The 24,574-nt window shown below is 38.2% G+C and overlaps 1 protein-coding gene across 7 annotated transcripts in view; it reads right to left on the bottom strand.

Annotated features, from left to right (window-relative positions):
* AOPEP (aminopeptidase O (putative)) overlaps positions 1-24,574 on the bottom strand; it is a 186,465-nt gene that overhangs the window by 138,737 nt on the left and 23,154 nt on the right. For all 7 annotated transcript variants that reach the window (XM_063422452.1, XM_063422454.1, XM_063422455.1 and 4 more), the window contains 2 exons: positions 23,370-23,532; positions 19,045-19,293 (listed from right to left, as the gene is read on the bottom strand). In XM_063422452.1, coding sequence (XP_063278522.1) covers positions 19,045-19,293; positions 23,370-23,532 — 412 coding nt within the window. The remainder of the gene's footprint in view (positions 1-19,044; positions 19,294-23,369; positions 23,533-24,574) is intronic.

The following is a 24,574-nucleotide window of genomic DNA, read 5'->3' as shown; positions in this document are numbered from 1 at the left end:
CCCTAATGTCAAACAACTGAAAAATACCTCAGAAAAAGGGACTCTGTCTTTTGCATTAAGTAAACTGCTAACATTGATATTAATCACTGGAAAAGTTCTTTGCACATTTCTACAAAAAGTTGCCACCTATCTTCTCAGGTTTTAACAGAAGACCCAACAACTCCTCATTAAAAGAAAAATTTCAGAGTCTCTAGAATGTACTTGCTAATCTTGCCCAATACAGTTTGTCGTGGTTGGGGGGGGGAGGTAAATTTCTCTAGGGAGATGTGGGCAGTCTAATCAGTGATCAGCTTTTCTGCTGACACCTGGGTTAGTCACTCAGAAGTTTAGACACGCTTCTGAGGACACAAAGAGTTAAAAGCAAGAGTCTGGGGGGCTCGGCCTCTTTTCGGGTTCTAGTTTCAGCAGTAGAAACATCTCTTCTCCCCTGCTCAGCTCTAGGCTGAGTGGGGGAGGGGAGCCACGTAGCCAAGCTCAAGACAACCACGCGGTGAAACTAAAGTAAGCTAGGCCCCGGGGGGGGTGGGGAGAAGAAAATAGACAAGACTAGAACTGAGCTGCCCCGTCCAGGATGGAGGGGTGGAAAACTGTAGAAGTGCCTTCTGTGTGTGCTCACCCCCCTCCTCCCCCCCAAACTCCGGGAAAAGTTGCCCGAGCCACGTGGGAGTTTGCGGAGCCTAAGAGTGCTTCAGCCTGCACCCTGCCGAGAAGAAACTGTTAACCCTTGCTTAGCAAAAAGAAACTTTTCTTAAACATTGATTCTCATGACTAGTAGTTTTCAGAGAGAGGGAAGCGGCCTAAGACCGAGATGATAAAGCATGATTAGAAAGAACTCGATAGAAGAATGAGAAGAGTAGCCTTAGAGCTAGACTTTTCTTGCATAATGTCAGCCATAGACTGAACTTGAGTCTCTTTTAAACATAAACTGCATTTTTAGGTAGATACAGCTGCCCCTTGCTTTTGCTACAGTGACTGGCACTTAGAGAGTTAGAGCGAGCAGAGAAAAGAGGGGGAGGGTGAGGTGGTGCCCTCTGCCCTCAAGGCAGACCTGCTCCTAAAACCCTGGCCCCTAAGTAAAAAGGGAGAGAGCTCAACATGCAGCATCCTTAAAAAGCCCTGTATGTAGTTTTGGCCTATGAGACAGCAGTGAGAGCGCTAGACATAAAAAAAAAAAAAAGTGTCACCTTAGCAGACTTCTCCGGGCGGTGCTATGAGTGACATAGAAACACATAAGGGGTAGACCCGTGTTTTCTGAGGAACAGTCTGTGGTGCGAGAGAGACTCCTCTCTCCCTTGCTGAATTGAAAATTAGTTTGTTTTTGAGTAGTGATTGTTTAATCTAAAACCCAAGAGTTAGTCTTTGAAGAGTGATGGGTGGGGAGGTAGAAACTGGGAGAAGAAATGTTCTAAAAAGTTTTTATTTCTGTCTCTGTGTGTGTTTAAGAGTATTTCTGTCCCTGTTCTTATGTAATTAATAAAGTTTTAGTGAGTTTTTTTTTGTTTTCAAGATTTAAGCCTGCTCTGCTCTGTTCCTAATCACATCCCACAAGAGTTGTTAGAGAAAAAACATATATTCATAAGTGCACTAACATCTAGCCAGTGCAAACCCATAACACAGTTTCACACCAAATGTGCAATTGTATACAACAGCTTATACCTGTTACTAATTTAATGCATACATAATAGGTGGTAGCATGTTTTTGAAAACAAAAGCACAATGCAGAGTCACCTTAACACACCTCTTTTATTTAGTTTCATTAACTTCTGTAGTGCAACTACACAAGAAACAAACCATTTACCATTAAAGTCACTTTCTAAATGGGCTCTTGTTACATTACTGAGTTACCTATGAAGTCACTGGGCTGGTTTACATTCTGTTACACAACGTGTAAGGTTTGTATCAATGTATCCTAACAGCTTTGGTTAACTTTAGGAGCACTTTCCCCTTGAATACCAGTAAAGCACTAAAAAAGCAATGCTATCATAATGCAAGTACATAATTTATAAGAAAAGACTATCAAAATACACATAATTTTCAAATGACCATTGCTGCAATAACAACTGAGATAGCGTGCAGAGACTTGTACTGGTAAAACATGATTTTTCATAGTTTGACAACCGAAAAAAAGTTTTTGCCAGCTGCAGAAATGCTCATTTTTGCTGAGCTTTAAAGCATCATTAATAAATCAGCTTTAATCATAAGACAAAAATAAACTGCTACAGGACTCATAATCTTAATCTTTTAACAGTCTACATGTTTGAGAAATCCAGTCCTGGAAATATAGAGTCTATAAACAAAAGCTAATGACTGAACAGTACTGGTTTAAGTAACATACACAGAAAGTTTGGAAAGTCTTCTTCAAGCCTTACCACCCCAAAATCAATCAGATGTGTGAGGAGGACTAATTCAGTTGCCTTATCAAACTTACCAGATTTCAGGTGAGATAGCCTACTAAGAACAATCAAACTGGAAGCAAATTCGTATTTTATTTTATGTATTTTGTATTCTGTACGTATTTTATATATCACACTGGATTAAGTCATGTGACTAATCATGTGACTAACATTACATGTTAGTCACTAACATGTGACTAACATGTAACTAACATTGCACGTTGTTTCTTCTTTGATCCTTCCTCCAGGAAAAAAGCAAAAGCAAAGATGTTTCCTGTTTTGATAGGGTTTGGGGGTTTTACATGTATCTATATTGATACCTCTCTCTCTCTCTCTCTCGATATACATCTATTTCTATTAATATATGCAGTGTTAAATATTTATGATAAGCAAGCATGGGCAATGACATTTCTTTTGCTCGTGAGAGTAAGGTGGTACAGTACATCCTGCCTCCTATTTCCTGGAAGAATTCATGGGGCAAAATTGGAGCAACCTTACTGACATTTAATTCCCTGGATAAATGTCAGTGTTCCTCAGTTTTCCCCAGTGTTGCACGTCATCACAGGGTCTTTCAGGATTTTGTGCCCATATGACAGAGACACCAAAAGCCTTGAAACATTATCCAAATTCTGTTCCAAAAAACCCCAGAAAACTTCCTGTTTTACACAGTTCATACTGAATACAGGTGGATTGCACTGTCTAGCCAGAAAGTCACACAGGTGTGAACAGCTGAAATTCAGCCTTCACCTGTCAAGACAGGATGGTGTTTCCAGGCTAAGCAAGAAAACATTTCAGCCTTGATGAAATATGCCTTCCAGCAAACAACATAGCGTTAACAAAAAATGAAAAGCCAGAAAAAAAAGTGGCAGCCAGAACATAAAAGGAATGTCTGTCTTACTCCAAGCTTTCTGAAATCTTCCTCTACCTCACATATCTTAAAGCCGCTTCTATCAGTTCTCAAAGCACCAGTCAGTCTCATCCAGAGACCACTTCATGAAGGTTATGATATGGTACCCATGACTTATTTGGTAGATTCTACTGCTAACTAAAATGATACAGGAAAAGAGGGAGCTGGGAAGAAACTGAAAACTGCACATGCTGGACTTGAGCAAGGAAAACTTAGGAGGTCTGGTTAACCAGCTTCTTGGAGCTCATTTCTCCATCAATTATATCCTCTAACTAATTCTAAGGCAAAAATCTAAGTTACCAATTTCTCAGATCAAAGTTACTTGGCTCAAACACTGACCCAGATCTATGTGATGTGTCTAGCTCCTGCTGGTGCCAGCTCACAAGAAGTTTAATCATACCAAGCTGCTCTCAGGGAACAGACACTGCTTCAGAGTTTTACTAATCTAATTCTGCTACATCCTGCTCTCATGGTAAAATCCTTTCTTGGTACAGTCATTACACGTTTCTTAGATACAGGTATGCTATCAGCATGTCGATTTTCATTAAGTTTTTAGTTCAACACCTTTTCTCTGAGGTGTTACTTCTACACACTGACTTCTGCAAGAGTTCCAGTTAGTTGGACATAAATATAGTGAAGTCTTGTAGCCCTCAAAGCTGATTTGATTGTTGCCAAGCAAGAGGCTTTGTAAGCATTATTGGCTCATCACAACCAGGTTGTCGTGCTAGTTATGATATAGCCACATGTTCCATTATGGTTTCTTCTGTATTGTCTGAGTCTTCTGGGACCACACAGGCTCCTGAGTGGGCTTACTTAACTTAGTGGTATATATTCTTCAGAGAGAAAGTCTGTGTACTCTGCTGATCAGCATCTTTATCTTGCCGAGACAAGGCACAGGATTCAGAATGGCTCTGTACCTCCTCTCTGTATCTCCATGTGCCTTAAATACCTATAGATTATAAGGTTGTTACTGGCCTACATGTCCTGCCAAAAACTGTTCTGTTTCCACCACGGCCAAAAATTGTCACAAGATTTACCTTTTAACAAAACTTTTGTGAAAAAATATCAGAGAGAACAAAAACTAAGTAACAGAATGTAACATCTCATTAGTGTTTGATCTTTGGCAGGAGTAATGCTGAGAACCACAATAATATGCATGAATGGAGAATAAGTCGTAATGTTTGGGTATGAGAATACCTAGAGGAACACAAAGGGATACACGAGGTTCTCAGAATGTCCTGTGTTAATGGCACACAACTGAGCAGGTCATCAAGCTCCCAGGTCACTCAGGCTTCAAAAGGATATTCAAATCCAGAGATAAATAACGGTGATCAAAGCCTGACCACTCACAAAGAGGAAAATAATGAAAACACTGTTATCTCCAAAAAGGCAACCTACAAGTAAGAACTCAGAAGATGTCAGGACTTGAAGCAGTCCTTTGTGTCATGGCAACCAATCCACAGCCTAACGTCTGGACAAAAATATCATGGTGCCAGACTGTTGGACAGACTTCTTGGACATCGTACCCATTGTGGTGCCAGTGTGACAGTGAGCAAGTGAAATCTACTTTGTTTCAGGCTTTGTTTTAGATAAAACCACCTTTCCCACCTATAAGATATCCTCATTGCTGTTAACTACATGGTTAGTACATTTCAATAGTACAGTAAAACAGTATTCCACATAGTTTGTATGCAAACTACTTAGTTTGGTAACAGAGTTTATTGCTGACAATGATAATGGTTATGTCTCTATTAGTGTTTTCATTTGGATCAACAGTGTGTTTCTAAATCAAGTCCTTCAGTCATTCACATGTTCCAAACTTTTTCAGGGCTCAGGGAGATTTTGGTGCAGGCAAACTGGATTATTCCTTGTGGAAACTAGAGATGAATTTCTGTTCCAGTCATGCACCATTTCATTCCAAAAGTAACATAAATATGTGAAAAATAAGCACTCTTATGAAGAGCATCAATGCTGAGGAAGGAATATTTAGCTCAGGGTGCCAGACTAAATCAAGTAGAAAGTACATCTCTCCAACTGTACAGACTCTAGATGTAGGAGTCTCCATACTAACTATTATTCATCCAACACTGGCACTGTATAACTTGTTAACACAGTCAACTCCAGTAAAAGTGTGGGATTTTTAAGACTACTTTTTGAACAGGCAATACAATACAATACAAAACAAAGACACTTAGAAGAATTTCAGAACTTACTGATCTGAGTCTAAGCAAGCTGATCTATAAATTAGAAATTTATCTCAACACTGTCATTGTGAACATCTAACATTTGACACTGATTTCAATGCCAAACAGGTACATAACATACTGCCTAAAAGCTGGACTGACCTAAACCTATCATGAAAAATCACTTAACTCAACTGAATTTCTCAGGTTTATAGGCCTCCAGGACAAAACGTCTGTGACTCAAGTCAGCATCCATGGAGTTTATTTCAACAAAAGGCAGTACTAACTACATCCCTCCCCGTGTTGTTACAGGGAAAAAATAAAAAGAGAAGGCTGGCCAATCCTCTCAACACATACACTCCAGAAATAACAGAAAAGGATCATAAGATCTCTCTACAGTTGCTGGACCAAATGTTTCCTGTAGTATCTACCAAAATATGTGTACTTTGCTGAAAATGTAACACTGATCAAGCTATTCCTAGCAGTTCTGCCATCCATCAGGCCTTGTAAACAAACAGAATTTTTCATCTAAAAATAAAAAGCTTTCTTGTGGAAGTGTGATAAACCACCCAAACACTCATGTTCTTGCACAAACCAAATAAGCAGAAGGCTATTTAGGCTATTTAATGTCAAAACAAAACAAAACACACACAAAAACCCCCCCCCACACACACACACAAAAAAACCAAACCAAAACAAAAAACAACAAACAAACAAACAAAAAAAACCCAAACCAACAAACAAACAAACAAAAACCCAAACCCCCCCCCCAAAAAAAAAAAAAAAAAAAACACCACAAAGAAACCACCATACTGTACTACAGTGGTGTATAAAGCAACTGGAAGTGACACACAGTGGAAAGAAGTCAGATAGAAAGAAGAAATTATATTCCTTGGCAAAATAGGTCCCAAGCTGCCAGCATGTGATGGTGTGATGGTGGCAGTGTTGAAAAATAAGCACTGCACTCTTAACTAAACAGGATCAGCAGCTTATTGAATGTCACAATCACAGCTAAGCAGTGGATTCAGAAGCAAATTTAGGTAATGCAGCATTAAAATGTCAAAAGAGTAACACTAGCCAACAGACTGGATTAACTTTTCTAAAAGCACAGAACACATGACAGATGAAAATGATGCCTTTTGACACATGCTGGTGTCTCCTGAATACCATAGGCCAAATTCAGACCTGGAAGGGCCACTAGAACAGCTTGAAGCCCTCTACTGCCAAAATTAAAGGAAAACCTCAGACCTCACATGGCAAGGGAATATCAGAGCTTTGCTTAGACTCTAACTAGCAATGAATTGATCATGAGGCACTAAAAGTTTTCGCTATTACCTCTCATCAAAAGTAACTGAAATGTGACCTAGGCCCTTGAGAAGCCCCATTCTAGCACATGTTGGTGAGTACAGAAAGAAAGGGATTAGCAAAATGTGCAAGTAAAAAGCATCATTCTAAGTTCAAATATGCTCCTTAACAATACAAATTCAATAAAACTGTCCTTCAGGAATGAAGTCTCCCAAATGACAGATTGATATGACAGCAAAGAAATAGTAAGAATAGCAAATGCAGGAAGTATAGGATCCAAGTCATTAAGCAGAGGAAGACTTAACTGAATGGTCATGATCAAAGCTAGCACTAAATTACAATATAGAAGGAAAAGAGACTTAACTGTACAATAGCACAGTGGAGGTGAATATTATGGAACTGAGAAAAGAGACTTGCAGTAGCTGAAAAAAAGTGGGAAAAAAATCCAGAGTTCCAGTGCTATTAAAAAAGACACCTTGAGATAAGTTTTAAAAGAACTCAACCATAAATAAGATCTAAAACTAAACTGATATCTAGGAAGATAAAGTTACCAGTCAGAAGCAATGGGTATATCATGAAGTACTTGCAGAAGGTCTCAAAAAAACCACAAATATAAATAAAACCCCAACTGTGATGAGAGAGGCATTCCTAATCTCCTGATTTATAAAAAGTCAGATCTTTTACCACCAGATTGTGTTTGTATAAGAATTTACTGAAGAAACTGCTTAATTTTGGGAACAGAAACTAACCCTAAACTACTGGAAAACCAAAATATCCAAATCTCCACTGCAAAGGTGGAGAAGGCCACACTTAACTGCTATCGAACCACTTAGGACTCAATAAGGAAATATTAGTAATATCAAAACAAGAATCTTACAACTTCTGATGGTGGCTATAGAAGAAGAATTTTTCTTAATGATTCGACTAACTACAAAAGATGACAGTAGTCATAAGTTGCGGGAAGCCTTGTAGAGCAACATAGAAGAAATATATGGTCAGAAGAAAAACTATTACTTGCAAAGAAACACGTAATCTCCACCACTTTGTAGTGAATTTTTGTCTGGATTCTTTTGAGTTTACACTATGTTTTCCTCTGATTTGTCTTTCTTCTCAAGCTTTCTGGAAGGAAAAAAACCCAAATCCTTGAATCTCTGCCCCAGATTAAATAGTTTAGTATTTGTGTATTTCAAAAGATCTAAAAGCCCCTATACGTGTTGCTCACTTGAAATTACCTGACAATAGCACTTCTGGAAAAATACCAAAATCAGCCAGAAAAGACTGACTCACAGACTAAGAGAAATATAAAGCTAAGACAAATATCTGTAAACATTCCGTGGTCCTTCCACTTGCTTCACAACCAATTTAGCCTTGAATTGCCTCTTATCACAGCTTCTATTTTGAATTTAACTTCTGAGAAGGAAAAGGAACAATATGAAAAACAGGCTCTTCTAGCACCAGTTCATAGGAAATCCACTCAAACAAGCCCTGCTAGTAGAAGTGAAAAAAATCCTTTAATTTAGTGCAAAAATACATAAAGCTTTGGTAACCTGGTTTCACAGTTTTGGACAGGATTTTGGTTTTGTTCTTAATTGAAAGAACTTTCGGGTCAATTTCTTTTAAAAGACCCACAAAACAGGACACAAACTACTACTAATTACGAAATATTCAACAAGTTGCAAAATCAACCAACAACAACTACAACAACTGAATATGTTCATCTCTTTTGTCTACTGTTTCCTTCTGTCACTTCAGAATGTTACCAAGGACTCTCAGATCCCTAAAGAGCAATCCTAACATGCACACATTTCCAAATAAATGGAAGAGAAGCCTTCAACAGGGCAATAATCCAAGTCTCCAGAAATTATGGATTTACACAATGAAAAAATGTATTTGAAGCTTATCAAGTTTCAGAAAACAAGTACTGAAAACTGTAGTTTTCATTTTACAAGACCAAACAGAAAAGCACTCCATGGGAATTGTTTAGCAGGACTATGAAGTCCCTGCTCAAATTAGGCACTTTTAGAAGACTACTCCTTTACTGTGGCTTTCAGTCACTACATGAAATTAAAATAATAACAGCCAGAAATAACATTCACAAAGTGATACTGAAGCAACTTTAACTACTCAAAAAAAATTACCCTTCAGAGGTGTCAGACATAATTTGAAAGCTTAGAAACAAATTTCCTGGTTTTCACAAACCCGTGCAAAAACACACCTACTGATATGGTGTGCCTGGAATATGCTCACTAGCTAAATTTTCTGGCTTGCTCCCTCACAGTTCCTATGTCACTGCTCATTTCTATCAGTCTCCTCTCCCAAGTAACAAGCAATAGAACAAGAGGAAATGGCCTCAGGATGTGCCAGGGGACATTTAGATTGGAGATTAGGAAAAATTCCTTCACCAGAAGGGTTATTAAACAGCAGAACAGGCAGTGCAGAGAAGTGGTTGAGTTGCTACCCATGGAGTCATTTAAAAGATATGGAGATGTGACACTCAGTAGCATGGTTTAGTGGTGGACTTGGCAATGTTAGGGTAATGATTGGACTCAATGTCCTTAATAGTCTTTTCCAGTCTAAATGATTTTGTTATCCCCTCAGCTTATCCTCTCTCTGATCTTCTTCAAAACACATCTATTTCAGAACAATGGCTCTGCCTTTCTCCCCACTGCCTCCTGGCATTTTCTATACCCCCGTAACTGAAAGCAAGAGAGAACTGGCAATTAGGCCTCTTTCAAATCATTAACAAAATGTACTCAGAACACAGCATAACATACACTGGAATCAAGACACAGATGCAGTGAAGGGATAATTTCCATCCTTTTCTTTTTCTTCCATCTTTTTCTTCCATGTTTAAGAAGCAGTGATGCACATTATTAGCACTGCAGTGGAAACGTCTCAACACAGTCATTCACACCCCTCTCTAAAGAGCCAGTAGCTGATACACATATAGTAGAAAATTCAAGCTCTGTTTCCTGGTTTCATCTGATAGGCAAAAAGGGCTCAAGGTAAAGATGTTTAATTGAGATGTTCACAGAAAGTGACTTTGAATACAACTGACCAGTCACCCAACAAAGACAACATCTGTACAAATCACAGATAAGAGAACAAATTCCTATTCCAGTGTCCCAAAAGTTTTAAATAAAAAGATGAGGAAGTTGTCACTAGAATCAGCTTTTTATGCAACACACCCTAAACCATCCTGTAAATATGATTTGCACAAGAACTCCTATTTTCAACAATATCTCAGTATAAGTCATAAAAATTAGGAACAGTGTATAATACTCATGTCAACTAACAGCTGAAAAGCACAAGGACACCCACCTCTATATTTTTTTACAATTTAGCCATAAAATTTGAAGCTTCATAGACAAATTATGATCTCATGCACGTAGGACAGATCTACCCAGAACTTACTGGAATTACTCATGATTTACAGGAGCATTACAGGGACCATAACATTCATGGTAGTATATTAAGAAAAACTATCATCTGCATAGATTACCTGGTTGCTGAAGTTGTAATCATATGGGTAAAATTAAATTGCTTCTTTGGGCATATTAACAGGAAAACCAAATTAAAAACAGATTTAATCATAAACCACATCCTATGTTTGGAGAAGGAACAGATTTTGCACTCGTTTAGCCATTTAGATTACTTTTTAAATTATTTCATATAATTACATGTTCTAAAAGAAGTAAGTGATTTTTGGTCCATGGTTCCATATTTTTCCACAGACTTAACCATGAACACTTGTTGTAGAATTGAAGGAGAAAGAGGGGGCAAGAGGAGTTTGTTTGCTTGTTGCAATCTCAGGAAAAACAATCAAGCTTGAAGAGGCCTCTTCTCACTGCCTCCTGAGATGGAGGTTCCACAAGCTCACTGGACTACCTGTTCCAGTGCCTAACCACAATGACTGTGGTTCCTTGTATCTAGTCTGAAATCTATCAATACAAGTTGTGAATGCTGCTCCATATATTTTCCCTGCTTCTGAGAGAACTGTGGCTTTGCGTTTTTGCAACCACACCCTCAGGCAGCAGGAGACAGTGACTAGCCTCAGTAATACCTTTTCCCAGGCTGAACAAATCTAGGTCTATCAGTCTCTCCTCACACAGCATATTTTCCTACCTGCTAATAAAGCTAGCAGAGGCCTGATTCACTTTGTATCTCTGTCATAAACGTGCAGACCAAAACTGGGCACAGTATGGTGTCATCGGTGCAGACAAAACTATTGCTCCAGGCCAGGGGTAGGCAAGCAGAGCAGGGACAAACCAAAACTGCCTACAGAACTCTCTTTGACTAACCAAAAAGTTTCCCTGGCCAGAATCAAAAGACAGAGGTTAGGAATGGATCACTCACCTGCTCATACTCCTCACTACGACTTATAAGGACAGGATTGCATAGTTTTTGCTCAGCAACATCATGGTTTTTAGGAATGTGAATTTTCTTAGCCTTCTCTGAGCTTGTCACCAGCAAGTACTCAAACTACTACTCACACAAGAAAAGGGCTAGGGATCCTTAAACCAGACTCCTACTAGCAACAAAACAAACAAAACTACAGAAAGGAAAATAAAGCCACCAATTTGTTTGCATAGTTTTGTGGGGTTTGTTTAAACTTGAAATGAAGTCCACAGCAAAAAGACTGATATTAGCACCTGGCAATTGGTGCCAGAGGTCAAGTACTATGCATGGCTTTAATGATTTCTGTGTACTTCCATTTGTTTTACGTATCATTGGTCTTGCAGTCTACATTTAAAATCTAAAATCTACCTGGATTGGGCTCCTCCTAGGTGGGGCTGGTAAATTGCAGACTACTACTAATTATCATAGAGACTAAGAAAGCTTCACATACTTGGTATGGCAAGTCAGATCAGAGATAATTGCATGACAGAAGCCTGTGGCTGCTTTGAACACAGTCTTTCCTTCAGCCCTTTTAAAATTAGGCTTAAGGCTTCAAAACAATTGGCTGCATTTATTATCTTCTTTCTTGCCACTTACAGCATATACATGCAAATCTCTGCATCTATAAGCACTCTACTATTTATGTGATTCAGAAAATTAAGTGGAACAGTCTAGTGCTGCTGACTGAATATTAAGCAGTAGATAGACTATATTGCTACTGATCTACAAACAAAAGTAATTTTCAGTCATCTTATACATCTCTATTGGTGTATAGAGGAGAAAAAAATTGAGAGTCAGAGATAAAGTAAGACACAGGGAGAAAGAATTCTGAAAATTAATTTAAAAATTTCAAACCCAGTGTTCAATAATGACAATTAACTATTTCACTTCTCCATATCCTAGCTCTATATAAACAGGTCACTTTTGAGGGAAAATTATACTTTCACTTTATAAATGCCATGCAACTCATATGACAAAAATAATATCATTCTTATTACCTACACATACCTATCTATACATGTACATATAAAAAGGGCAGGTTTGGACATATATTGGGCATATACATATATACTATATATATAGATATACAAATACATGCATAAGAACATGCTGGCCTTTCACATATGTGTGTACAATAGGCACACCCACTTTTCCTAAGCCAAACCACTGAACAAGACTTTACAGTTACGAATCACTGAAATACAAGTTTATATTGGAAATGTTTAGGCACTCTTAACTATAATGATGTTAACAGGCTCTGCCACAATTCTAATCCTAGAATTTAAAAACATGCAGTTACTACTCTACAGTAGTATGAAAAGAGCACCACTACCTCTCCAGCTTCAATGACAAAAAGCCTATTTAAGAATTCATCTCACAACAAAAGAAGCGATTTTTAAACTCCTAAAACAATATTCTTTATTTGTCTCATAAAATTACAAATGGTAACAAAGTAAAGTTGCATTCTTGAAACACAAGTTAAGTCCACATATTCTAAAACAGTCTTTTCTGTATTAATTTTGGTCAGTAATGTCAGACTGAGATGTTATCTTCTTGTCATACCACCCTGTAAGAGAAGCATCTTATGACAGGCAAATACTGTACTACCTTGTCTTCCAATAGCACTGAGAAAGCTCTGTGGAAAACTATTAGAAATGCACAAGAAAATCCCCTGATACTGCACATATATGGCTTCCCTGTTAAAATGGCACTGGCTATGAGTTAATAGACCAAAAAGGCACATTAATAAGGAAATACATTATGCCTGAAGTACTCCAAATCCTGTTGTGATACCAAAATGACAACTGGATGAAGGACAGTGATTGCAGTGGTACGAAAGCATACTTCAGACTTCAGCAAATATCTTCAACAACAGTTGGGAGGAAAGGGTTAAAACCAAAAGATTTGGTGAGAAGGAAGGAATAGTTTCTCTCAAAGTAACCTTGCAGGTGGGAATGCTACAAGTGTCATTGTTGTAAAACTCCATTTATTATGCCTCATGTTCATCCTCTATCTGTTTGGAGAAATAGAATTCCTGTGTAGAGATAACACTCTTATAGACATGCTTGAGCCTCCTGCAGGGAGAGAGTGAGATCATAAAGACAGTGCCTTGTAATAAACTGTATGTGCATGAGATATATTGGAGCAGGCAGCAAGCACTGTGTACCAGGGCAAACTAAGCCTGGTAGAGCCTGTGCTCTCCTGGGTCTCTTTTCACTGGGATGAACTAAGCCTAACAGAGCCTGTGTTCCTGTGGGTCTCTGCCACAGTGGGTCAATGAAATAAATCCACTCCTTGCATTTCAGCTGCGCCTTGGTGGTTGCCCCAGTTACCTCTTTGTGTCAATTCACACAACTTCTAAATGCCACTAAGTCTGTATGCATGTGTTGTATAGCCACATACTCTGATTTACTGCTGTCACAGCTAAGACTCAATTTTTCTTTCACCATATTTTTATTTTTGTTTCAAATTTTGTACATGATTATTTCTGCGTGGATAACCAAACAATGATTTGTAAAAAATAAACTAAATGTTAAAGGATTACTCTTGCAAGTATTTTGTCAAATTAAAACAACTGGAAATGTGGACAAAAGTGTGTCTACAATTGTGTTGACTTAGAAAAGGCTTCTACAGTTGGATCAAATAGCAAAACACATTTCTGCAAGACTGAACAATATTAAAGGTTTCACATTTAACTTTGACATTTGAATGTTTTCCAGTAGTCCTGGTTGATTTTCTGTGGGCTTATCAGTTGTCATCATAACAGCCATACAGGACAGACAAATGGTGGCTACGGACGCACTGATCAAAGAGGCTGCTTCAGCCTTCTCCCTCTTCAATTTAAGAAGCTAACAACCTTGGTGACACAGACTGAGAAGACTCAAGATTTCTGCTGATATAACATTTTTTTAAGAAACTGATATTCTCTCTTTAAAGAAGAAAGGTGTATGTACCCAAGACAATTTTTTAACATGACAGGAGAAGAATGAACAAGATCTTTATGAAACAGGAATTGAATGCTGGGTTACTAAATCCATATTTAGTTTGCTATATAAGCTGACCTGATTTATAAATATTCCAAGCAGCCTCATCATCAAGCACCATTTGGATTTCAAAGGTGTCAGCACAGTTGAAAATAAGGCCACTAATTTTAGAGCCTAAACAGAATTCAAATAACATTAGGACCCTGAAAATACCAGAATCTTGCTCAGTTGTTCTTTGGTTCCACTAGCTTTGCTAGGCAAAATTGTCTGTAACTACAGATAAACTAGGTTTAAGGTTAAACTAGGTTAAACTAGGACCAAATGTTTATCTACCCCACAGTGCTACTAGTACTAAGAGTTTAAGGAAAAACTAGGAGTATGGTATACACCAAAGTGTATACAAATCCCAGTAACATGTGATGTACCTATAAAGGTTATTTATACATAGTACATGGATAAGAACATTCCCTTGTGCTAGCATTTACTATAAAACTAGTCCATTAACACATTAATTCAAACAGAAAAAGTAGTAATCTTATGTTATTATGTGCTGGAAACAAAAAAACCCTTTAAAATCCTTGTTTCAAAAAGAGAATTTCAACTGAATGCTAAGGCTTACAGTTATTAGGGGAGTATAATAAACATCAGCACATTTGCTCTGAAAAAGTAGAAAGCTGCTATGCAATTTCTAACACCACAGAATCACAAGAGATTGGTGTGACTGTCAAAAAGCTAAAGCAGTTAAACACTGCAAGAGAAGTCAAAGTCTCAAGTGCTCAGGTAGCACCGAAAGTTAGTTTCTATACTTGAAAGAATGTTTTTCCTCAGAGAATGAAAAAGAAAAAGGAATTCAGAGTCTCTTCAGGTTCTGAAAAAAGGAAATCAAGTTGTAGGTCAGTGAGAAGAAACATCAAAACACTAGGGTTTCAAATGGGATCAACAAAAACTGGATTGGGAGTGAACTGACTTGATGAGCCCAAACAACCAGTGAATATACAGACCCTACCTTTCATCTGAAATATTTCATTCAGCTCTGTTCATGTCAGTAACTGCTGGCTCATATGAGAGCACCTGCAACTGTGAAATACCTCTGATATTTAAATGCCAATGGGGTCGATAACTCCTCAGGAAGTACTATATCATCAACAGCATCAAAATATAGTACTACCTTTAATCTCCTGATTTTACCCTCTTAGTTTTCTGAGTGTATGAATGATATTCATCTTCCAGTGTAGTGTGTGGTCAGGGGTCTCTTCCATGAACAACCTAATTAGAAGCTCTAGAACCTTGTAGTCTGACACTACTCCTTTTACTTCAATTCGCTCTCTTCCGCTCCTGAAAGAACTTAAAATTAGATAACTAAATGCTGTTAGCTGTTCATGAGATTCTCAGCATTCTAGAGAAAGTGCTGAATCTCAGGCTTTTAAGCTATTGTGCTTTATGAATTTAATTTCTATACAGTTCAAAGTAATATCACCAACAAAGATGTGTAGGCCACATTGTTCTTCTACTAGCATGAATTTAGGGGAAGTTATACAGAATCACTTAAACTAAAATAGTATAAAACTAAAGTGTGCAAAACTAAATCATCCATCCACAAAGATCTGTAGGAATCAAGAGGAAATTATTGCAATTATTATATATTTCCATACATAAGTCCGTAGCAAATGAAAAACCACAGGAAAATATGAACAGAAAACACAAGTAAAATGAATATGCTTTCAACTACGGTTTTGCTCATAATGCATCTGTCAGACTTCAAGAGAAATGCAGCTGACCCACAGTAGCTGCCACTGAAATAGACAGTTTAAAACACCTAATTAGACAATTCTGTGCAAGAACTATCATAATTTCACACTGATCTAAAATGTTGGGAAAACATCCCTCCTAAATAAGAACAGGCATTTTGAGATGTGAAAAGCACAATAAGTATAATCAATGGAGGAACAAAGAAAAGCACCAAATGTTGTAAAGCCCTAATACTTCAGATAATGACTAAAATTCATGTCTGTTTCCTTCTGCGGTGGACAGGAGTCCAATTGGAGTTCTCATTACAACAGCTTCTATGTGCTGGCATGCTGTATTATGTTTGTACTGCTACAGATAGACTAGAAGATAATAAATACTACAGCAACCTTCTTAACCCAAAGTAATTGCTAACTTTTTTTTTTTGTATGGGTTTTGACATGGTTTTGCACACAGCTTATTGTTAGCTTAAGCAATTAATGCCATTATCATTGCATGCATAGGAATTAACCATTTAAGTTGCTTGCTATATACATAGAAGCTTTTATTGGAAAAATCACAAAAACAAGAACAAATGAGCTATTATGAGTCACTTAATAATCTCTTGTCCAAATGTAACCAGACACTTAAACATCTTAAATTAGTTGTTAAATTAGTTAAATTTTGAAAAATTGGAACGTATGTGGCTTGAGGCACTGTTAAATGACAGGCATCAGGAAGTATGCATGCCCCTTCTTTCATCCTTATTTTCAGTGATACGGATTGCTTGGAACTGACAGTGGTTAGATGAAGCACAGGGGGATAAAAGCACAGGTTTTTCTCATCTCCTTCTCAAAGAAAACACAATTATAGCATTTTGAACATGCAGTCTGGACTCAGATAATGACAGATGGTTTTGCAACAGAATTCCCTGCAGGTACCTTTTCCCTATAAATTCTGGGAAAGGTGCATGCAGGGAAGACACTGAAAATTTCCCAAAGAGCAATGGCATATCAACAACTAAATCTTGAAGATTTCTGCTACTGCTGTAATTTTGACCCAGACATCACTATCTGCTTTCTCTTTCATTTTGAACTATTTGTGCATCTTGTCTTTCACAGTTCCACAGATCCCTGCTCCTATCTCACAGCTAAGTCAAATGCTGGTTTCTTCCTCAATTGTAACAAGGCCCTGTGCCAACCCTTTAGTACCATGCCTTTGAAGTCACAGAGGACTGCTGAGCAGCAGCAAATTTCTTATGGCTTTGAGAATACAGCACACAGTACTACACCTCGCTACAAATCAAACCACTAGGCAAAGAACTGGAGAAGTTGTGGCAGATGCACAAACCAACTTTATGCTTCCATTGACTGAAGAACTATCATTGAAAATGCAGTAACCAGCAAAAATGATCAAAAAAGCAACAAGCCTTATATGACAGAGGAGGGTGACTGAATGTTTAAAATTGAAAGTTTTAAATTTTCTAGTTCTTAATGAAATAAAAAAAGGAAGCAAACTTCAAATAAAACTATACAATATATGTATAGTATACATATACCAATACAGTGTTAATGTGCCAACATAATTTTCTACTTTCAATCCAAAAGAGGACTGCAAGACGAAAGCTGTCAAAAAAACACCCTACAGCTTGAAAGGACCAGTCAAATCTGGCAAATCAGCTAAAGGTTATAGGACTGGTGCCACACCGGGAATCTGGCAACCTGGACCATGGGACTTGCTTTGCAAAACATGGCCTGCTGATGGGGTCCATCTGTCAGAGAAGGGTAAGAGCATCTTCAGTCCTAGGCTGGCCAGGCTGGCGAAGAGAGCTTTAAAATAAAGTTGCTGGGGAAGGGCAACCTCAATCCACCCCACTCATATGATGCCCAGAGCCTGGAGAGAGGTCACAGGTCAGCACAATGGCACCTGAAGTGCAGCACAAAGGAGTTCCAGACAGTAAGTCAGTTTCTTCAAGGGCCCAGCTTAAAAGCCTATATGCTAATGCATGCAGCATGGGGAATAAACATGGTCTGCAAGGCTGTGATCTTACTGGCATCAGTGAAGTTCCCACTGACTGGAAAAAAACCCCACAATCTCCATGTTTAGAAAGGTACACAGGGATGACCTGGGAAACTACAGGCCAGTCAGTCTCTACTCAAGGTCCAGCAAAAGTATGGAGCAGATCCTTCTGGAAACTATACGAAGACACATCAAAGATAAAGACGTGTTTGGTGACAGCCAGCATGGCTGCACTAATGACAAATCATGCCTGAGAAATTTGGTGGCCTTCTAAGATGAGGTTACAACAGTGATAGACAAGGGAAAAGAAATTGATGTCATCTACTTGAATGCAAAGTATTGGACACTGTCCTGCACAACACCTTTGGACATGGATTTAATGGAAGGACCACTCAGTGGATAAGGAATTGGTTGGATGGTCACACTCAAAAGGGTTGCAATGAATGGCACGTTGTCCAAGCGGAGACGAGTGTTATCCTCAGGGGTCAGTAATGGGACTGGCAAAGTTCAGTATCTTTTTAAGTGACACAGACAGTGGGACCAAATGCACACAGCCAGTTTGCTGATGATACCAATCCGAGTGGTACAGTCAAATTGCTGGAGAGAACAGATCCCATTTAAATGTACCTGGACAGGCTTGAGAGCCCTCACAATTCCATGAAGACTTGATAATATAATCACTAGTGTTTGACTTCAGCTCCTGAAGATAAGTGTTTGACTAGAAACTTATACATTGGAAATACTTATGAAGAAATTCTAGATCTCGATTTTAACATACTCCTATTCTGTCAAAAGAAGGCTAAAATCAATGCCAAAAGAAAACAAGACAATGTCATCAAGTATTTAGACCAACAGAACCAAAAGAACTTTAGTTTGACAAATGCAAAAATTCAGACCTACATTTCTAATAATCTTATATTTCCCTTCCCTTGGCCCTGTTAAAACTAAAATTAAAGATCAAAAAGGATGCAAACAAACCCACTCACATAAAATCAGACCAAGAGTTTTAAGCTTGGTTTAACAAAAATAGCACAGCAACTATATATTGACAGCAACTTGACACCGTTACCTAGCTGATAAGAAGGAATCTAACAAAATACAGCACATAGGATACTAAGAAGTTTCTTTACCTAGCCATTCCCAGGCTGGAAAAGTTGGAAGGAACTATCAGAACATCAAGCCTGGAAAAGGGATGGGTACCCAGTGTGGCATAAGCAGCTGAGAGACACTGAGGAATCAGCTGAAGCAAATATTCTTCGCAGCTTTCCATAAGGCACCAGGGAGCAAAGACTCTATAAGGAATGACTGCCTGCAACCTGGCAGCAGGATTTTGGAAACGGCAGGGATATTCCACATGACCACAGATTTCTTCACGCCATCTGACAATACAAAATAAACAAAACAATATTTAACTGTCATATCAGAAATGTTCACAATTGACTACGCTAAGACAAGGATAATCTATAGGTATCAGAATGACAGAATTAATTTCCATAGAATCAGCTCACTTGCATTCTCACCCTGTTCACACACGTGCAGCACTTTGAAACACTCACTACTACATCTGATTAGAACTCATAACTAAAGGGAGAGACTAGTCTCACCTTATTTTTACAACAGATATGCATCAAAAGAGTAGTGCTCAAAAGCTATGTACAGAGAACTAATAAGAATACAAAAATATTTACTCAGAGAATTTCTATTCAAACTTGGCTATAAAAATAAAATTCTATACACATTAACATAACATTAACACAAATATTTTAGGTGCAATTACAGTGTAAATTCCAGGAGGGATTTTTTCTGTAGTTGTTACTAAGATTCTCCAGAAACTTCAACTAAATTTTAAAATTATTATTATTAAGTAAAAAAACCCCAGTAGATGTCAATTCAGGCGTATCATGCTAGACATTTAATAATACCACGTAAGGCCAACCTTACTTTACAGTACTTTTACAGAATATTTAGAGCTCTAGCTGGAAGAAAGGAGGGGTAAATCAAATCCTGCTAAACACTGAGTCATATGCTTCACAATAAGTTATCTGCCCAAAGAAATTCTTATCTAAACAGAAATCAGCTTCATGTTTTCACCTGTTAGCGTATGTCCTTTCCAGCACACAGCTTCTCCTTGGTTTGTAACTTCAGTTTAAGTAATTTGGTTCTAATATGCCTCAACAGGCAAAGCACGTAGCATTGCCCAAAGCACTTATCCTTAGAAGATCATACTGACACAGAAAACAAAATGATGACATGTGGAAAAGGATGAGATTTTGCTAAAGTATTAACACTTTAGCACTTTACATAAGTCTTTCTGCCAAAGAAGTGGACTCTAAGTCCTGTCATTACCTACATATGTAAAGAAACCACATCTGTTGCTATGCAATTTTTTTTTTCTAAGAGTGGTTTAATCAAGTATATTTCTGCTCTAAAACAATGTCACTTAGTATTTTATATTCAGAGTTGAGATTAGGCAGAGACATGAAAGCTAGCACCATATCTCTTACAAAAATTGCCAATTCCTTAATGACCACTAGGACATAAAAAGTTATAGTCATTATAGCTCCATTTAACATTTAGTTTGATACAGCCTCCTTAGGTCAAAGTCACTGGCACCTGGATGAAAATTACATTACACATTTCAACGGCTTCTTTCAGAATTCCTTTCTTTTCCTGCTGCCCTGGATTTTATCTCCACCATCTTAGCTGAGACACAAGCTTAACATTTTTTTGTTTACCCATTTCACATCCTTTCCAGAAATGCTACTGTGAGTAATGTTAGTTTGGTTACCTGGTCTCACTGACCAAAATACACAACAATCTCTGATGTGCAAACTCCCAGCTAAAGATTAACTGGATATAGCTGTAAGAGTACATTTTTAAGGACACAGATTTTTACTGATTAGCTGCAAAACAACCTTGTACACTTAAGGTGTCTTTTTTTGTCTACATACAACAGATACCACATTTGCCGAGGATTTTTGGAATTTTTTTTGGTCACTTTTTTCTCAAGACACAGTAGTTCTGTTTCTTTCACTAACTGCTGCAGATACATCACACTATCTGTGCCAATTAACTTATCCAATAACCATCACATAGATAAACTCATAACTATAACCATCACACTGATTAAAACTCCCACTAATTTTTGCTACAAAAAATTGCAAAAATATTTCCCTCTTTTCAGAGATTTTACAAAAAACCCAGAAACTTTCGTTTGTTCTATCAACAGTGAGCCAGAATAATCTTTTGCACCAAAACCAATAAATCCCTATTATCAAATGTGCTGTACCTTTGAGAGAAGTATATCTACAGCTTATTTTTGCAGAGGTAGTCATATCATAAACATATATGTAGCAAACAAATAAATGCAAAGCAATTTCTAGAAATTCATCAAACTGATAGGCTATTTTAAAATGAGAACAGGCATTTCTGACTGATTCTACGTGAAGTATGAAAATCTCTATTCTCAACATTAATTAGCATTTTTAACCAAAATCAGCCAAGCTGCAAGCCATTAGAATCATTTAATTTTAAATTCCAAGAAAAAGAATCCATATTAAGTCTTCAAGTTCCAAGGACTCAGCAGTTCCACTGTCTTAATGCTAACAAAGTATTATTCAAAAGAGTTGTCTAAAAGAGTTGTCTAAAAGACAAGTATTTTTTCAGCAAAGTTTCAAACTGAGTAACAGAAAAATGTTACATAAATATTCATAACCCAAATCACCTTGTGCAATAAGGTGATTATAAAATAACAATTCCTGTCAGTGCGGGTAGAGTCGTGGACCTTGTTTCCCTGGACTTTTGCAGAACATTCCTACATCCTGGACAAACTGGCAACGTACAAACTAGATACGTGGTCTGTAAGATGGGTACAAAACTGACGAACAGGCAAAACTCAGAGAGGGGTGATCAGTGGTTTTCACTAGGGTTGGCAGCCTGTCACAAGTGGAGTACCCCAAGAAACTATGTTGGGCCCCACACTCAACATTTTCACACACGTTCTGGATGACGGGTTTGGAAGCACCCTCACCATGTTAGCTCTTGAGGTGGACACATCAGAATGGAGAGCCATCTCAGAGACCTGGACAGGCTGGAAGGGTGTGGCTGCCAAGAGCAGTGCCTGGGGCAGCAGGGACAAGTGCACAGTGCTGCCCCTGGGGTGACACCACCACAGGGCCCAGTACAGGCTGTGCCTGCGTGTCTGGGGAGCAGCCCCGCTGAAAGGGACACGGAAATTCAGGGGACAATCGCTCGAGCACGAGTCACCGGTGTGACACTGCAGCTACGAGGGCAAATCGGCCCCTGGGCTGCAGCTGCAGGGGCACTGCAGGCACAGGGACAGAGGGGACACCGCCCTGAACAGAGCCTGTGGGGCAGCACCTGAGGGGCCGCGTCTCCTTCTGATCCTCACAGCTCAAGGAAGCCCCAAGAGGGTCTAAGGGAGGGCCAAAAATGAACAAAGGGCTGCAGAACCTCCCCTGTGAGGAAAGACAGGAGGAGTTAGGCCTTTTCAGGGAAGAGGAAAGAGTATTTCAGTACTTGAAGGGCGTCTACAAAGGGTACTCTTTACAAGGAGCCACATGGCCAAGACAAAAGCCAGTGGATGTCAGATATTTTCATCTAAGCTCCTTTCCATGAAAGAATGGACTAGATGAACATTCAAGGTCCCTTACAGCCTGGCTTGTTCTCTGATGCTATGATATGAAATTGAAAAGCTGAGAGTAATATATATGGAAATCAAGTCCCATGTCTGAAACTTCTGCCAACTAAGGTGAATACATGTGAAAACAAATGGTATTTTTCCAGAAACTTGTGTCCTACCTTCAAATCTTATTTTCACGCGTATGTTGTTTAGCTCATCCACCACTCTGTAATAATTCAAACTCAGTGAGTTTTGACCAGACTGGGAGAAGGAATAGATGTATCCAAAATAATTATATTTCTACTAGTTTGGCCAAAAAATGCTAAGAATCATTGGTCCGACTCTACTTTATGGGACCACTGTACTAGACCGTGCAGGTACCTGGTCATTACACATTACCCCAGGCAAACCATTGCACAGGCCAGCTGTAACTGTGCAATGAGACTGGAGCAGAATAAAAAGTAGGCAATATTGTAGCAGGAGTAATTAGGCATCCAGAATGGACTGAGTGTTTTAAGAAACAAGACAGCACCTAGCATCACTTCAGCAGAGTGTTAAGGATATAGGATACAAATCTAGCAGACAGTAGAATTTACAAACCCTGTTGCTCACTAAGCAGCTTGTTTTCACATAAAAAGAACCACTCCCATGAAATAATGCCTTTGGAATTATTTTCCTGTTAAGATTTTTCTGTTCAGATTAAACAAGTTCTATTTTGATTCCCATGCTAATATGACTCATTTTCATATTCCACAGAGTAAATGGAAATGCTACCCATATATCTATTTTTTCAACAATATTATAAACACCAACCTGAAATCAGTTTGTGGTGATGGCAAGGAAAACTCAGTGTTTGTTTCAATAGCAGTTGTTTGTTTGAAGGACTGCTGTTTAACTTCCTGCCAGCACCCCACAGCAATGGTGAAGGTGGATGCTGGCATTGGCATAGACACATAGTAGTACCAGCTCAAGACACCTGTAAACAAAAGAACATTTGTATAGACTCATGAGTCTTGCAGCACATGTTAGGTACTTGGCATTTTCATGTAATTGAGATTTTGGGCCAAACCTCCCACCTTACATCCTGGTATTTTTGTGGAGGAAATAAAAATAATTGCACTGAGACGTGATAAGAACAATTGTGTCTACCCATCATGGATTCTGTGTTCTAAGTACTGTTTACTTACACTTGCAATTTTGCTCTAACTGCTGATGTCTTTACCTGTAAATAAATCATTCATAAGTGGGATGTTATTAATGCAATGTAACATGATTGCACTGTTACTGCCCAAGAATTACATCAGACATGAAATACAGTAACACCTTTAAATACTTACACACACACACACACACACACAATATTAAAAATAAACTCTTTCAACCTCAATCTACTATCTTATGATTTTTTTCTTGTTTGTATTATCTCACACAATCCAAAACCTTTCCTTTGTGTTCTCGGCAGTACCAAACAGATAGGCAAGTTTTAACAAAAACCACTAAAGCTTGTGAATTGCACCCAGCTATTTGAGGTACACAATATGTCAATCATGCAGTAAGAAATCAAAGCTTAGACAAGATATTACCCAAGTCATTGGGTAATTACCCAAGTCATTACCCAAGCAATTTGGTCATGCTACCTCTCAAAGGTGCTAAAACAAGAGGAGAATCTTGTGGAAGGTAAAAATATCCTAAGCTTTATCACAATGGGAACACAATGTGGGAAGACAAAGAGTATGGTATAGGATTACTGTATGTACAAACATATTTTCATAAGGTTGAGGATGTTTTAGAACAGTATGTTTTAGAACTTTTCATTAATTCAAACATTGCTTAGATTTTCTGTTTCTCCCTTAAGAAAAGATATAGTTTAAGAATTACATCTATGTATTCATTTGGTCATAATACAGTTGCTACATCATACTAATAGATTAATTCTCTTGAAAAGAGCCTACCATGAGTTACAGTCTGATGAATCGTGTGCAAGTGACTGTAGCTAGGGAAACAGTGGAAACATACGA

The sequence above is a fragment of the Prinia subflava genome, chromosome Z (genome assembly GCF_021018805.1).
Source record: "Prinia subflava isolate CZ2003 ecotype Zambia chromosome Z, Cam_Psub_1.2, whole genome shotgun sequence".
Lineage (NCBI taxonomy): Eukaryota > Metazoa > Chordata > Aves > Passeriformes > Cisticolidae > Prinia > Prinia subflava.
This window is presented reverse-complemented; position numbering and strand designations above follow the sequence as displayed.